General features: G+C 36.9%; 1 protein-coding gene across 1 annotated transcript; it reads left to right on the forward strand.

Annotated features, from left to right (window-relative positions):
- The first annotated feature begins 5,708 nt into the window (after window positions 1-5,708).
- LOC138125701 (brachyurin-like) lies at window positions 5,709-6,954 on the forward strand. The gene is made up of 6 exons (XM_069041152.1): window positions 5,709-5,867; window positions 5,920-6,070; window positions 6,123-6,292; window positions 6,347-6,436; window positions 6,495-6,637; window positions 6,688-6,954. Exons 1-6 carry the CDS (start codon window positions 5,783-5,785, stop codon window positions 6,856-6,858), a joined length of 810 nt encoding a protein of 269 aa, XP_068897253.1. The 5' UTR covers window positions 5,709-5,782; the 3' UTR covers window positions 6,859-6,954.
- The last annotated feature ends 7,348 nt before the right edge of the window (window positions 6,955-14,302 follow it).

Raw genomic sequence — 14,302 nt, forward strand, 5'->3', positions numbered from 1 at the left:
ATGGAAATTCCAAGTGAATGCGTTATTTGTCGCGCATTGCATTCGAGATAATGGGTCGTATGAATAAAGTTGAGTATGTGCTCATAGTTCACTTTTTGTGAGCATTTGCTTAAAATATATGAATAAAAATTCTATCATTTGCTTTTGCTAAAAGTAAAAGGACACGATCTGAGCATTTACTTCAACTTTAAGCTCTTGCTCATTTTTTGAGAAAATTGTATGAATAAAATGAAGTAAATGCTTCAGTTGTTGAGTATTTACTCCAAAATTTGTGATGCTAGTCAAAACGAGAATCATCAACACAAGTAAGACACCGTTTTACGTTAAATCTTTAAAAAGATGGCAGATTTTGTTCGCGTCAGAAATGTTAAAAGTTATAAAATAAGACGCGAGCCTGTAAACACTGACTTTAAAGTTTTAAAGTATTGTGACAAGAATAGTAATTCGTTATTATTGTTATTATCTGCCTGCCTCCCATCTTCAAATTCGTCTCTCCTGTTTTCTGGAAGAAGAGTCTTCCGCTTCGTATTTTATTTTTAGCCGCTAGACACACACTTATACCGGGTTCGCAGTTGACGTTGAAAAACACACAAATTTTGGATGTGCCGCAGCCTCGCAACATGAGACAAACTAGTAGACTGATTTCCGGCGGTAACAGCTACCGCCACATATCGGCGATATTAATCTGATTCATGTTATGAAGCTTGAGGTACCAGTGGCGGCTCCTCCGAGGAGGCAACGGAGGCAGTGCCTCCCCAAATAAAATTAAATAAAAAAACATAATATCTACTTAATTAAATATTATATTAAATCATATTATTTATGAATATATTTGTTTATAAATGATAATTATTCTCTTAAAAATGTGTTACAAGAAGATTTTAGCGGTTAGCATTTGCTGCTTTTGTCGGCCGGAGGCAGAGTTTAATTTAGCGCAGCATCGTTCGCCGCTAAGCGGTCGAAAATGCATGGAAATGCGCCTAACTAGCATCGAGGCTCTCGGAATAAATCGTTTTGTGCCCGAGAAATGACTTCGGCCGGAGGCTTGCCTTGTTTACAGACGTCACGATTCATGTACATATGACCATCGCGGGAACGAACGCTGTTGGGTCTCGAACTGTAGCCGAGCTCTGACGAGTCTTGACTCTTGACCACGCACCGGTGGTCGTTTACAAGTGTAGATTGTAGGTGCTCGTTTGTTTTTGTTTTGGATTTGGAGTGGTATTATTGGTCCCTGGTCAAAAGTCCGTGTTTTAGAATTTATTTTTTATATTGTTTAATAAAATGAAGAAAAATATGGAAATTAAAGAAATTGCGAAGATGTTATTGATTAATTATTAAATCATCCATTTAATTCATTGTCTTACGACAAATTGTAAAAAGTCAAGATCAGCCACAACCAAATTTAACCGGCCTTATATGCGTAAGTGGAAAGCAGAAACGGTAATTTAACACTACGTGGTTACGTGGTATCAGAAATACACACGACTAGTCGGAAGTGTGAACAAAAATTTGTTGTTTTGTTGGCCTTGCATGCTATTTGCTGTTGAAACAGAAAACACGGTTTAGTCGCGTTTAAGATTTAATGATCTTAAAAATATTGCCCTTTGTATCGAAGGACACCAAAAATCAAAATACAACAACAAATATTATGTACAGTCGCGAGCAATAAATTTTGGTCGCCAAGGTCATTCTTTGACGCAATTGAAAATGCTCAATTGTAAAACAGTCGTAAATGTCATAACCTATCATCATGTTGTATGACATTAATTGTCATTTTGTTCTCATTTTTTTGACATGGGCATAATCAGACAGGGAAATTTTTTAAATTTGTGATAATCTAACCAAATTTTGAAATGACATTGACGACCAAAATTTATTGCTCGCGACAGTAGGTTCATATCTTCTACAAAAAAGAAGATTGAATATTTTTACCTGATATTTTTACTTAACAACGTACTGGTAAGCATTTTGGGGCACCCGGTATAGTATATTTAAAAAAATTATTATTATGGTGTATTTATTAGTACTATGTTTGTTCAAGTTTGCCTCCTCAACAATAAAACCCACGAGCCGCCACTGTGAGGTACATTCAACTACGCCACCAACGCCAACTGCGATGGGACAATCATTTATAATAACTCTGTACTTTGAGCAATTGCTTCGTTAAAAAAAACGCGCCTTATTGCTCTACCTCTGCGTTATTGTAGAAAAGAGTAAAAAGTACAAAAACAATAAAAATTCACCATTTCTACATGCTGTAACTACGAAACTCTTGATCTGTCAAAAAAAAAACATAAAGAACAAAAAATGTAGAGCATTGTATCGTCTATATTTGTATAATAACTTAGATAGACGTCCCTATTTCGCACGAATAATGAAATAATCCCAAAAAAGTGATTTTTCACCCTTATTCTCCAATATGGCGGAGCGAGCGGCAACCCCCCAAGGTGGCAAATGCAGCAATATTAATAGTATGCCTAATAGATGATACCTGTCAATTATGTTAATTTTATTCATACGACCCAATGTCGACGGATCGCGAGTGAAGCCGGAACGCATCGGTTAGGATACCGCGAAGTGGATCAAGGACAGTGCAAAAGCTATGTTTCTGATTTCAACGATTGAAAGCGAACAGCTTGAACCGCCTTTGGTGTGTTTAACGGGCAAAGAAAAACTGACGAGCTTGCACGAGCAGAAGTCCGCGTCGAACAAACTGCTGCTCACCACGAGGCTGTGCGAGTACAGAATGTCTCCGGGAGACACTATCATACAGCACGTTGCCAAAGAGCAAAACATGGCTACTCAACTTCCCGACGTGGGTGAACCAGTGTAGGATTTGACGATAATGGCCCAGATACTCGCAAGCAGAAATATTCAGGATTTCAGACAGCATGGGACAATGTTGCACCAGATCAGCAAACACTGAATAATCTACAAGAGCGCCTCATTCGCAAAGAAGCTCGTCTAACTGTCGCAAACAAAGAGACTGGCGCGTTTTCTAAATGCAAGAAAAATGGAATCAAGAAGAACGACGCGGGAGCGCAAAAGAAAATCACAAAATCGGATTGTCAGATTGGAAAATTGCAGCGTAAAATCTTAAACAAAGTGCGCGAACGTCCTGCGACGAAACCTGCTGAAGTCTTTCACATGAACGTGTGATGGCCAATGTCCGTGGAATCGCTTGGTGGAGCAAGTTATTACGCATTGTTCAAGGACGATGCCACAAGGTTCCACTATGTTTACTTCCTTCGACATAAAAGCGACGAAATCAAGAAATTCAAGATACTCGACAAAATTGGTTGAGAACAAATGTGGACGAAGAATTAATGTGGTGAGGTCCGATAATGGCAGAGAATACCAAAACAAATCTCTAGACCACTATCTGAAATCTTGGGAAATCCAGAGAGAAAAAAATACTACCCCGTATATGGTGGAGAAAAACGGCATAGCAGAACGCCACAACAAGACCATCATCCAGAAAGTGAGAACGACGATAGACACAAAAAGTTTACCACTTCGCTTATGAGCAGAAACTGTAAGCACAACGGTGTATCTCATAAATCTAAAGTGGTCATCGAGTACTCCACAAGGAAAGACGCTGTATGAACTCTCGATTGGAAAAAAACCGAACCTAAAACACTTACGTGTTTTTGGATCAGTAGCGTTCGTTATTATTTCCAAGCAGATGACCACCAAGCTAGAGCCACGTTCAAAGAAGATGCTGTTAGCAAGTTACGATTGAGAGTCATCGATTTACCGAGTGTTTGATCCTGTATCAAAAGAGGTGTCTATTTCGCGTGATGCTGTTTTGAACAGCTGTTGGGAGCACAAAAAATGTCATCAGAGATGAAGATGACGATGTGCGAAAAGAAGACGCAGATGAACGAAAAGAAGGGGATGAGTTCCAAGAAGCTGCCGAAGAAGTTGCAGATCTGGAGGTGCAGGAGCTTCAACAAGAAACATCGCAAGGAATCCTGCGAGATCGAGCGAATTTGCGACTTCCAACGCGGTATAAGTCTGACATTGCAGAATATAACGAATGTACCTAACCCTGACGCATACAGAAGCTACACAAAGTGCAAATGCACTTCAGTGGCTCAAAGCTCACCAGGAAAATCTTACCTGGTCCCTGGTCGAATGAAATCTCGGAGTCAAAACTATCGAATCTAAATGGGTTTTCAAACTGATGAGAAATCTCGAGGGCGATGTGTACAGATACAAAGCACGACTGTGTGCCCGTGGTTTCTTGCAGCAGAAAGATGTCGATTACAATGAAACGTTTGCTCCAGTTGTGTGGTACGACTCAATAAGAGTGCTCCTTGCGCTCGTGGCAACAGAGGATCTCGAATTGGCACAATCGACATACAGACAGCATTCCTTCATGACCAGCTCGAGGAGCAAATCTACATGGAAGTGCCTGAATGTCTAAGTGGTGAAAAGCAGAGTAAAATTACACGAGAAGTGCCGTGTATAAACTAAACAAGTTCTTATATGGACTGAAGCAAGTACCAAGGTGCTGGAATAAAAAGTTCAATGCATTCTTGCACGAATTCTGTTTTAAAGAAACTGAAGCAGACCAATATATTTTTGTAGGAAACGTCGGAAATGAGCCCGTGTATTTAGCATTGTTTGTTGATGACGGTTTGGTCGCAGCTTAAAACGCTTGACACCATGCTCGGGCGTTTGATTGAGGCTTTCAAAATCACAATCGGTGATAGCATGTTTATACTCGTAGGTATGTAGATCAAGCGCGATAGAGCGAAACAAAAATTGTTCGTTCACCAAAGTGCATTTATGCACAAAGAATTGTCTCAAAATTCAATATGAGTGAAGGAAAAATTGATCCTAATGTTGTCCTTTATCCTGTGCTCGAGAACGACGAAAGGGCTGAAAATGTACCTTATCTTGAAGCAGTCGGATTCACGGTCGCTGAACTTTTCTGTCCGTGAAACGGAACCTCGGTGGGAAGGAGATCGAAAGGAGGTAAATATAACAGGTGCTAGTGTTCGATCTTTAAGCTTTGCATCCCGGAATGAGGTCACCTTAGCTGTTCTGAATATTATCGGAGTCATCGGTAGTACGAAGGAATCTTTCATAAAAGAATGTAAGAACATCTCTCTCTCTCTCTGCAGTGCCAGTTGCACCTTGATAGCCCGCAGGATCAAAAAGGATTCACTCTCGATTCTCTCCACCTACTTGAAAATGCTGCGCCCTATCGTCAGGGTGTGGGACGGTGCAGGAGAGTAAAAATCATAAAGTCTGCTTCACGCTCGGGTACATCCGGGCAAAAATAAATAAATAATTGTGAAGTTGACCAGAATCGAGCGCGGTCAATCATAATTTAATATTTCCAAAATACATATTTGTTTAGATGATATTTTAATTTAAATATCAGATGACAACAAATGTATTAATTGTGACGCAGTAAAATTATTGTGTGTAGGTATTACTTTTATAGAGGGATTATGATAACAAATTGTTGTCTTAAGTAAAAAACAAAATCAATTAAGTACATACATAAAAAATATGTATATAAAGTCAATATTTATGTTGTAGTTGCTGTTTATTGTATAAATCCAACTTAGCGATAATAATATGATCTGACTGATAACGAGTCCTCCAAATGCCCAAAATTTGGCCCACCACTAAATTCAGATAATTTTTTATTTTATTTATGACGGGTCGTTTGTCTATAATCCGATTAACAAATCCTTACTATATAAATGGCTGTGAATATTTTAGATACGGTCACAAAATTGAAATTCGGTTTACGAAAACGATGAAGTTTATTGCGTTAACATTATTGTGCCTTTCGGCAGTATCGGCACTAAGTTTTCTTCGTAAATTACCAAATTCCAAACCAGGTACGTATTTCAGGTACCAGACCAGCAAAAATAATAATTTTGTTAAATTCAGGAGCAAGAATAGTAGGGGGACAACAGGCCAGCCCTGGACAGTTTCCATGGCAAGCAGCAATATACAAATACACCGCAGATGGAAGATATTTTTGCGGAGGAACTCTTTATAACGAACAGTGGATTCTAACAGCCGGCCAATGTGTCATCGAGTAAATATCAGTTTTGCTTTTCGTGTCGTTTCTTTATTTTGTTAAATTTTAGTGCTACCGAATTCACCATTCAGTTAGGATCAAATCAACTTGACTCAACCGATAACAATCGTATAGTTGTTAACGCAACCACTTATTATGTGGAGCCAAGATTTGATCCAACTGTATCACTTCGCCATGACGTCGGCATGATTAAGCTCCCTTCGCCAGTAACAGTCAATGGTAAAACAAAAATTTAAAATTTACTCCTAACAATACTACATTTTTCTATCACAGATTATATTCAACCGGTAAGGATGTTAGAGAGTATGTCTCCTATTTATAAAGGTGTAGCTGTAGAAACAGCAGGATGGGGACAAACTGCAGGTAAAAATTTGTTTTAACATGATAAATATGGCTAGTGTGTTACTTTTTATTTTGTTAGACAGCGGCGATATTGTAAACGATCTCAATTATGTACAATTGAAAATTATTGCAAATACTGAATGCCAGTCATATTACGGAGACCAATTTTTTGGAAGCATGACTTGCACGGAAGGATCTAATTACAACGAAGGATTCTGCTTTGTAAGTTAATTAATATCCACTAGTCGTCGCTTATCAACATTTGTTTGAAGGGTGATGTTGGAGGCGCTTTATTGGGTGATGTACCTGTCGGTGATTACAAGATTCAAGTTGGCATTAGTAGTTTCATAAGCCAAAATGGTTGTGAAAGCTTGGATCCTACAGGATATACAAGAACAGATGCCTACTTTCAATGGATGCATAATATTAGCAAATACGGTTAACAATACGAAACACAACTAAGTTGTCTAAGTAAAATTTGTAAAACAAAGTATTTCTCAGTAATCAAACAGAAATTAAAATCGTCAAATAAATACATATTTAATTTTGTTTTCTTCAAAGTTATACTCTTTATCCAGTTGGCTTATGAAGCCGTCCTTCAATATGCTGGCATTAGTAACTTGATCGATTTCTGATAACATTCGGTTCTTCCTCAACAGCTTGCAGAATTTCAGGCTCCAAGTCCAAGACACGGCGAGATCTTGAACGGCCTCGATCACGGTTGATAGGATTAAAAGTACCATAATGCTGGACAGCATTCACAAAGGTATGTGCCCAGGGAACTTGGCGATCGGGAAATCTCTCCATGTATAATACAAACCGCCTGGCTGCATCAGCATTTGATAAAGCTTCCCCGTAGATGAGCACCATGTCTGTTAACTCCGAATTACTGTAGGTACATACTGCACCATTTTTAACGATATTTATCAGAAATTCACTTTTTAATAAATTGTAAACACGGCTACATGCAGGTGAAGGACATTACTAAATTGTGTCAGTAAGTTTTTGCAAGATCTATCCGCCTGTGTTTTCGCCGCATTTGCTTTTTGTGTGTTAACCTTTTACGTATGAAGCCGTTGTTCTTTCACCGTCCGATGACACTGAATACGTGGAAAATAAATTTGAGTCTAAATTTGAGTTTTCGAAAAAAAGGTAAATAGAAAAGTGATTCGTTTTGATGAGTTCTATCACCGTTTAAATTTTCTCAACGCAATTCAATAACACCCCTGCGCGTCCGCCGTCCAGTCACCGACAGACCCATTTTTTAGCATATACCTACTGACCTAAATTATATTGAAACATAATTACATAACATTTTTGATTTACAATGCAAAAATTTCCGATATTATTGCGGAATCTGGAAAAGTGCCCCGAATGCTTGCAGCGTTTCCACGTTGAATAGTAAGGGAAATCCTCTCGAAAAGGAATTTCTTTGATTTTGAATCGCCTGATTCCGCAATAAATCGGTTTCCCATGACATTAATGAAATCGATGATTTCTTTGCACCAAGGCCTAAAGTTTCAAAGGCTAAACCTTTAAATATGTAATTTGACGAAATAATTGAACTATATTTGCTATGTTTACGTTTGCAAGCCATTTCAGCAGCAAAACCTGAAACTTCAGAAGTTTTCAAAACGTAACTGTGTGCAAGTGTATCTACAATAGTAACGTCCCACACTAAAGGTTGACCTTTAATCCATGGTACCAGAGTTATCCCCTCTGGGCGTTTTCCATCATCCCGAGACAGTCCGTTTGGTTCTAAAGTTGAATTAACACGAATAGAAGTCAAAGACCGGTTGATAATATCGTAGAATTAATTTCAGTGTGTCTGGAAAATCTACCACTGCTTTTTGAACAACTTAGACCGTGGATACCAATTTCGTCAACTTTCGCATTGCATTTGCAAATATGAGGTTTAGAAAGATTACAACCCAATCTTAAACCAGTATAAACTTGGAAGGAAGTGTTATCTAAAAGAGTACTAATATTAGGAGAAGGTATTGCATGTAACCAAGATCCTGATTCTCTGCATTGCAAAGCCTTAAAACGAGCCAAGTCCCTAGATGAATTAAAGATTAAGTCATCGGCAATTATTCGTTGGATATTGATATTATCCCAATTCTTCTGAAATTGTGGAATTGTTGGTCTTTCGTTGTCATTTTCTACATTCCAGACTGCTAAAGCTTCATCATAATGGTGAATAATAAGCTCATTATCCTTTGAATTTAGTAATAAAGAAACAAGCTTTTTAACACCATGAAGTGAAGGTAGAAAAGCAGGTAGGCAAATATCGGAAATGCGACGAATTTCCAGCTCACCAAATCTAATCGGTAAAGTGAACTGACACCATTGTAAATCAATTAAACTTAAATTAAGTATTCTCTCTAAAGAAGACTTTAAAGAAGAATCAATTAAATTAACATAATTAGAAAATTTCCAAAATGGAGTTGTTCTTAATAAAAAATTAAATTTTGGTATGAAACGACAGTTCTTGATTAAAGTATAAGCCACCTGTCTGCTAAGGAGTTCAGCTTTGTTTAAAATAACATTTTTAATTTACAATGCAAAAATTTCCGATAATAATGCGGAATCTGGAAAAGTGCCCCGAATGCTTGCAGCGTTTCCACGTTGAATGGCAAGGGAAATCCTCTCAAAAAGGAATTTATTAGATTTTGAATCCTCTGATTCCGCGATAAGTCGGTCTCCGATGACATTAATGAAATCTATTGTTTCTTTGCACCAAGGGCCTAAGGTTTCAAAGGCTAAACCTTTGTTTCAAAGATTTTCAACTGTAATTATAGTTTTTTCGACAGTGTTTTTGAAACCTTGTTAAAGATTGAAGAGCCTAAAAGAGATAAACCTCCTCGGTCACAAATTTTAATACCTGGTGCTGAATTTTGAAATTCCTTTATGACTTTTAAATCTGTGTCTCCAGAACAGCAAAAGATCTCGCATTTGTTAAAGTTTTATTCAAGACCATTTTTTCTGGATAAATAGATAACTTTCTTAAAGTCGGACAAAACTACTTCTGGGTAATCAGCTAAGGTTCCATCATTTAAATACCAAATATTTAGTTGAGAATCCAAAGATAAAATAGTTGGTTGAATGGCAAGACTAAAAATCATAGAACCGCAAGGATCTCCTTGCTGGGCTCCAACAGAAGAAGAAATTAAATGATTACCGAAAAATAAAGTTGAAGGATTTCTATAGCATTGATAAAGATAAGGGTAAAGTAGTGGCGTATGACACTGGACTTCTTTTAGAATACAATTCCGTTCGACTGAGTTAAAGGCGTTTTTGAAATCTAATTTAAGAAGAACTTTGCCACGGTTTTGGTCGTTATTAACAACGGTTCGTGTGGTATGAATTGCTGCTTTGCATCCTAGTTTAGTTGCCACTCCAAGTTGGTGTGGAGATAAATACGGATTTACAATATTACGATTTTAATAACAGGCTAGCTTTGAGGTCAATCTTTGTAAACAGTTTCCAATAGCAATCGGTCTAATTCCCCCATCTTTCTTATGAAGGACACATAAAGACGCACCATATAATAAATGACAAATTTCTTAAGGAAATTGACCAGACAATAAAAAATTGCCCAGTTTTGTTAAAGCTCTTAGTGCCTGCTGACGTGCTTCACCCGCTGACAAAGATATAATATCTTTCAAGTATTGTGGTCTCATGCCATCTAAACCCGGTGAAGAACCGGCAGGAATGGAATTAATAGCTTCTCGAACGTTTTGCTCATTGACTATTAAAGAAATGTCTCCTGATTTGGACGGGTCTGGGAAAAAAAGTTCGCGAGATGGTGAAGGATGTATTTTTTTGAGTTCTTCAGCAACATCTTCATTGAATGAAGCTAATGAGCCATCCGAGGACAATAATTTAATAGCTCCTCTGATGTCAAAATCGGCTACTTTTGCTTCCACTTTCTTAGCTAATGATAAATTTGTACGTTTCTTATAACCAGTTCGTATTTGAGGTACTTCAAAATTAGAAAGATTTTCTTTTGTATGCTTATTCAACGACTTATCAGATTTCTCTGCTACATTGAAAGCTCTATAGGAAAAAAGCAAAAGATTCTCAAAGGAAAAAATTGATTTGGTCGAAAGACAATTATTAATAATGGAGCTTAATTTATCTGCAGCTAAATGTCTACAAGCTTTTGGTAATCTGATGTTTTAAATTAATAAACAATTTTGTTATTGAATCGGTTGAAGAAGAAGTAGAAGAAGTTGATAGGTTATTATCGACATGATACTTATCTACGTGAATTTTCGATTAAAAATTATTATCCTTAAAAGATTTTTCAGTACATAGAGTACAAGGTAATCGTTGAGATCCACCAGGTTGACTATCTTCTGATCCGAATTGCTTCACATAATCCATGGAAGTAGATGGAGTTTGATTAATTGTCTCATTTTTCCTTCTTGTTTTATCAATTTTTGAGAAAAATGATTCACATAAAATCGATTGATTCATTAGTCCATGGATTCTTGTCTTATGAATTTTAATGCCCTTATCGTTTTTAACTAATTTGAATGTCAAACTAATTACTATTCTCAACTTTGGAATATCATGATTTGTGCGATAGGTACTAACCAAGGAATTTCTTTGTAAAACAGGAATTAATTGTTTACCAATATTTAGGTAATGTAAAAAAAGGACATCGGTGGAGCCTTAGTTCATGAATAAGTGGGACATTATTCAGTGGATCTTATTGTAAGTTGGGTAAGCCAGAATTAATTCGAAAGTACTGTCCTAACAAAATAAAAGATTTCTGTTATACAGGATGAAATCGAAATACATCATAATATTAAAACCCTGGAATCTTCAGAGCAATTGTAAAAATCACGTGCATTCAGTTTTGCGCTATAGATCCGCATGAGGGCAGAAATGCCATGTAAAGTTTAAGCACAAAAGTTGAGTACGCCACTGATATCACGTTAGGACGAATAGTAAGATAAAAAGTTATCGAGTTCTACACAAAAAAGTTGCAAAAAGTTTTGTTATCGCCGGTGCTAGTACCGCGTGCAGATTAATTGTTTTCCTTGCTACCTTCGGCTATCGTTTGCGTGGAATATTACGTCTCAGTGTGTCATTAATCATTATCAATTATCATGGAACCAACAGTGAAATGACCGATGCGGTACTTCGATGGTGTTGACTTAAGAGCGAAAAGTTTCCGGCGCGTCGTGTTTCGCATTCGCAAACATTTCTGGCTGTTGTACAGCGTCTACGGAAAAATGGTACTTTTCGAACTAAAAGTAGGTGACCATTAGTTGTTTACAAATATTGAAAAGAAAGCAACATTGGATATTAAAATATTTCAATAACTAAAATATTCCCTATTATGGTGTCCACATTGGTAACGCTTAAGTGACCTTGGTAAATTTCAGATGTTGGATAGAGACACGATATGAAGTTACCTTCTCCAGTGTCTTCAACCTAAAGAATCAGGCAATATTTTTAGGGATTTGCAATTTTTCTTTACATGAATGACATGTCAATGTCATGTTAGAATAATTCCAAAAAATACAATTTGATCAGAAAAAAAAGGGGGGCTATGAAGAGAAAAATTTCTGAAAGCATGCAACTTGTATTGTTGTATTTATCTGATTTTATTAAGAAAAATATTCTTACTGAAGAATGCAGTACCACACACAACCTTGTTTGTTGGAGTTTCGGCAAAATGTCTCATCATCGCTGTTACTAGATAGTAGTAGTAGTAGAGGTCTTTCAAGCTCTCATGGGTTGTGAGTCATATCTGCGCAAATGAGGAACATCGATTTCAAGTACGCACTATAAACCGACCAGAAAACATCGTCATTCGTAGAACCTTTATTATATCTGAAGTGGCAAATCTGCAGCATTTCATTTTTTATAGCTGGCTTGATCATTAACGAACCATTGTCTTGTGTCATTATGAAATTGTAATTTTGAAAATTTAATGCGTGGCTAAAATAGTCGACGTCTTCAGTTTTCATTTACCAATTCTTCACTGGTTTATTGCTCCGCCTTCGCGCAGATACATATTTCCAAGGTCAAAACCCATGAGAGTTTGAAAGACATCTACCTACGACTGAAGCTCAACTCATGTTTTCGGAAGTTTTTTTTGTTTTTCTTTGGTTGACCATATTGTCTGAACATTTGACGCCTTTTTAAACGTCATTTAAACGTTTTTATTTGCTCCCCCTGGATGAAATGGAAAACCATAGTCTGTGTCAAGAATACGACATTTACAGTCGATTGCAAAAAAATCGAGTACATCAAGGCCCGGTTGTATAAAGCTTAGTTAACAACGTGTCAGCTAACAACGCGTCAAGTCGGAAATCCGCCCATTTGATTGGCTGATTCAAATAAAATGTTAAATATCCTCCAATCAGATCGCTTGATATTATGTTAACTTTAACAACGACTTGACATCGCTTTATACAACCGGGCCTAAATTTTCTACATTTTAATTCATCCTTCTTGTTGTCAATTTTGATGTTACCAAGCCAAGCAAAATGTCAAAACTTTTCATTTCTTACGTTAGACCACGTGAGACATGACAAATTTACATCCATTTTCACTTTTCGGTATACCTACAACACGAAATAAGCAATATCCAACAGTAATAAGACCACCCCAGATCGTTCTTAAATTTTCCAATATCAAACATTGGATTTTGTCACAGTAATACCCAAAACACGTAAAATTGGTTATTTTACAATAATCTGAAAACTTCAAGGACAGTTAACCAATATGGCAATATGCCACCATAAACAGACTTCCGAATTTTCTTAGTTATTTTCTGTTTATCTGTTAATAAACAATATCCAATACTCACCCTAGTAGAATCCAGTGGATTAGTGAAGGGACATTAGGTGGGGATGCGCAGCAACGCTATTTCGTTCGGCCATTCTGTGGTTCGACCAGGTCCATTTATTAGTAAATAAGAGTGGTTGCTATTGGTTGGATATTTGCACCGCGCAAGTTTCCCCCACCAAATGTCCCTTCACTAATCCACTGAATTCTAACACTGATGATCTGTAAATCGTCACATTAATCCTCGGGCGGGCGCACTGTGTCTGTTTACATGAGTATTAAGCGCCCGCGGCATTTATAACGCATTTAGTTTTTTACGTTTCTAGCTCACAAATAACAAAGAAAATACATATGTAGAAGTTATGTAGTTACCTCAATTAGAATTATAAAAACAGTACAAATGTACACTTGCTTTCAAAACTTTCGAGTACACATTCAAAATCAAGTAACAACGATTTTGAGAAATGTAAGCACTGTGAACGGGTCATTTTGAGATTAAGTTAAAGATGACATTGACAGCAATTTAAAAAATTATGATCGGTCTTCTACTCACGGTCCCTTCTTGTTCCTACCTCTTCTTTACTTGTAGAACAGTGCTTTTATTTAGCCCATTATGAGTAGCAATCCTTCTAATTTGGAAAGCATCAAAACTTTGACTTTTGACTTTTCAAAAGTTTAAATGTCAGAGCTGATTAATTACTACTCTGATTTAATACCGCAAAAAACAGGTGTACGCGAAAGTTTTGAAAGGAAATGAACATACTTCAAAATGTGTTTTAGTTATTTTTCCTGTAATTTTCTATAATTCGTGAATTTTCGAAATTCGTCACAACCCGGTCCCGGATTATCGAGTTTCTACTGTACATATACAGTAAGTTTTTTTTTAAGACTGGCCATAGGGTTTTACATGCTAATTTTTTAACCCCCTGTTAACTTATATTTTTTTTTATTACCAAGCTTAGCGCGGTTTTTAGATATATCTTAATCTAACGACATTCACTATGAAAACTAATAATGGGTGTTCATTTAAATTTATCATCAAAGTTGGCATTGAAGAGTCGATTGTGAAGGCACCAC

Source organism: Tenebrio molitor, chromosome 3 (assembly GCF_963966145.1).
Source record: "Tenebrio molitor chromosome 3, icTenMoli1.1, whole genome shotgun sequence".
Lineage (NCBI taxonomy): Eukaryota > Metazoa > Arthropoda > Insecta > Coleoptera > Tenebrionidae > Tenebrio > Tenebrio molitor.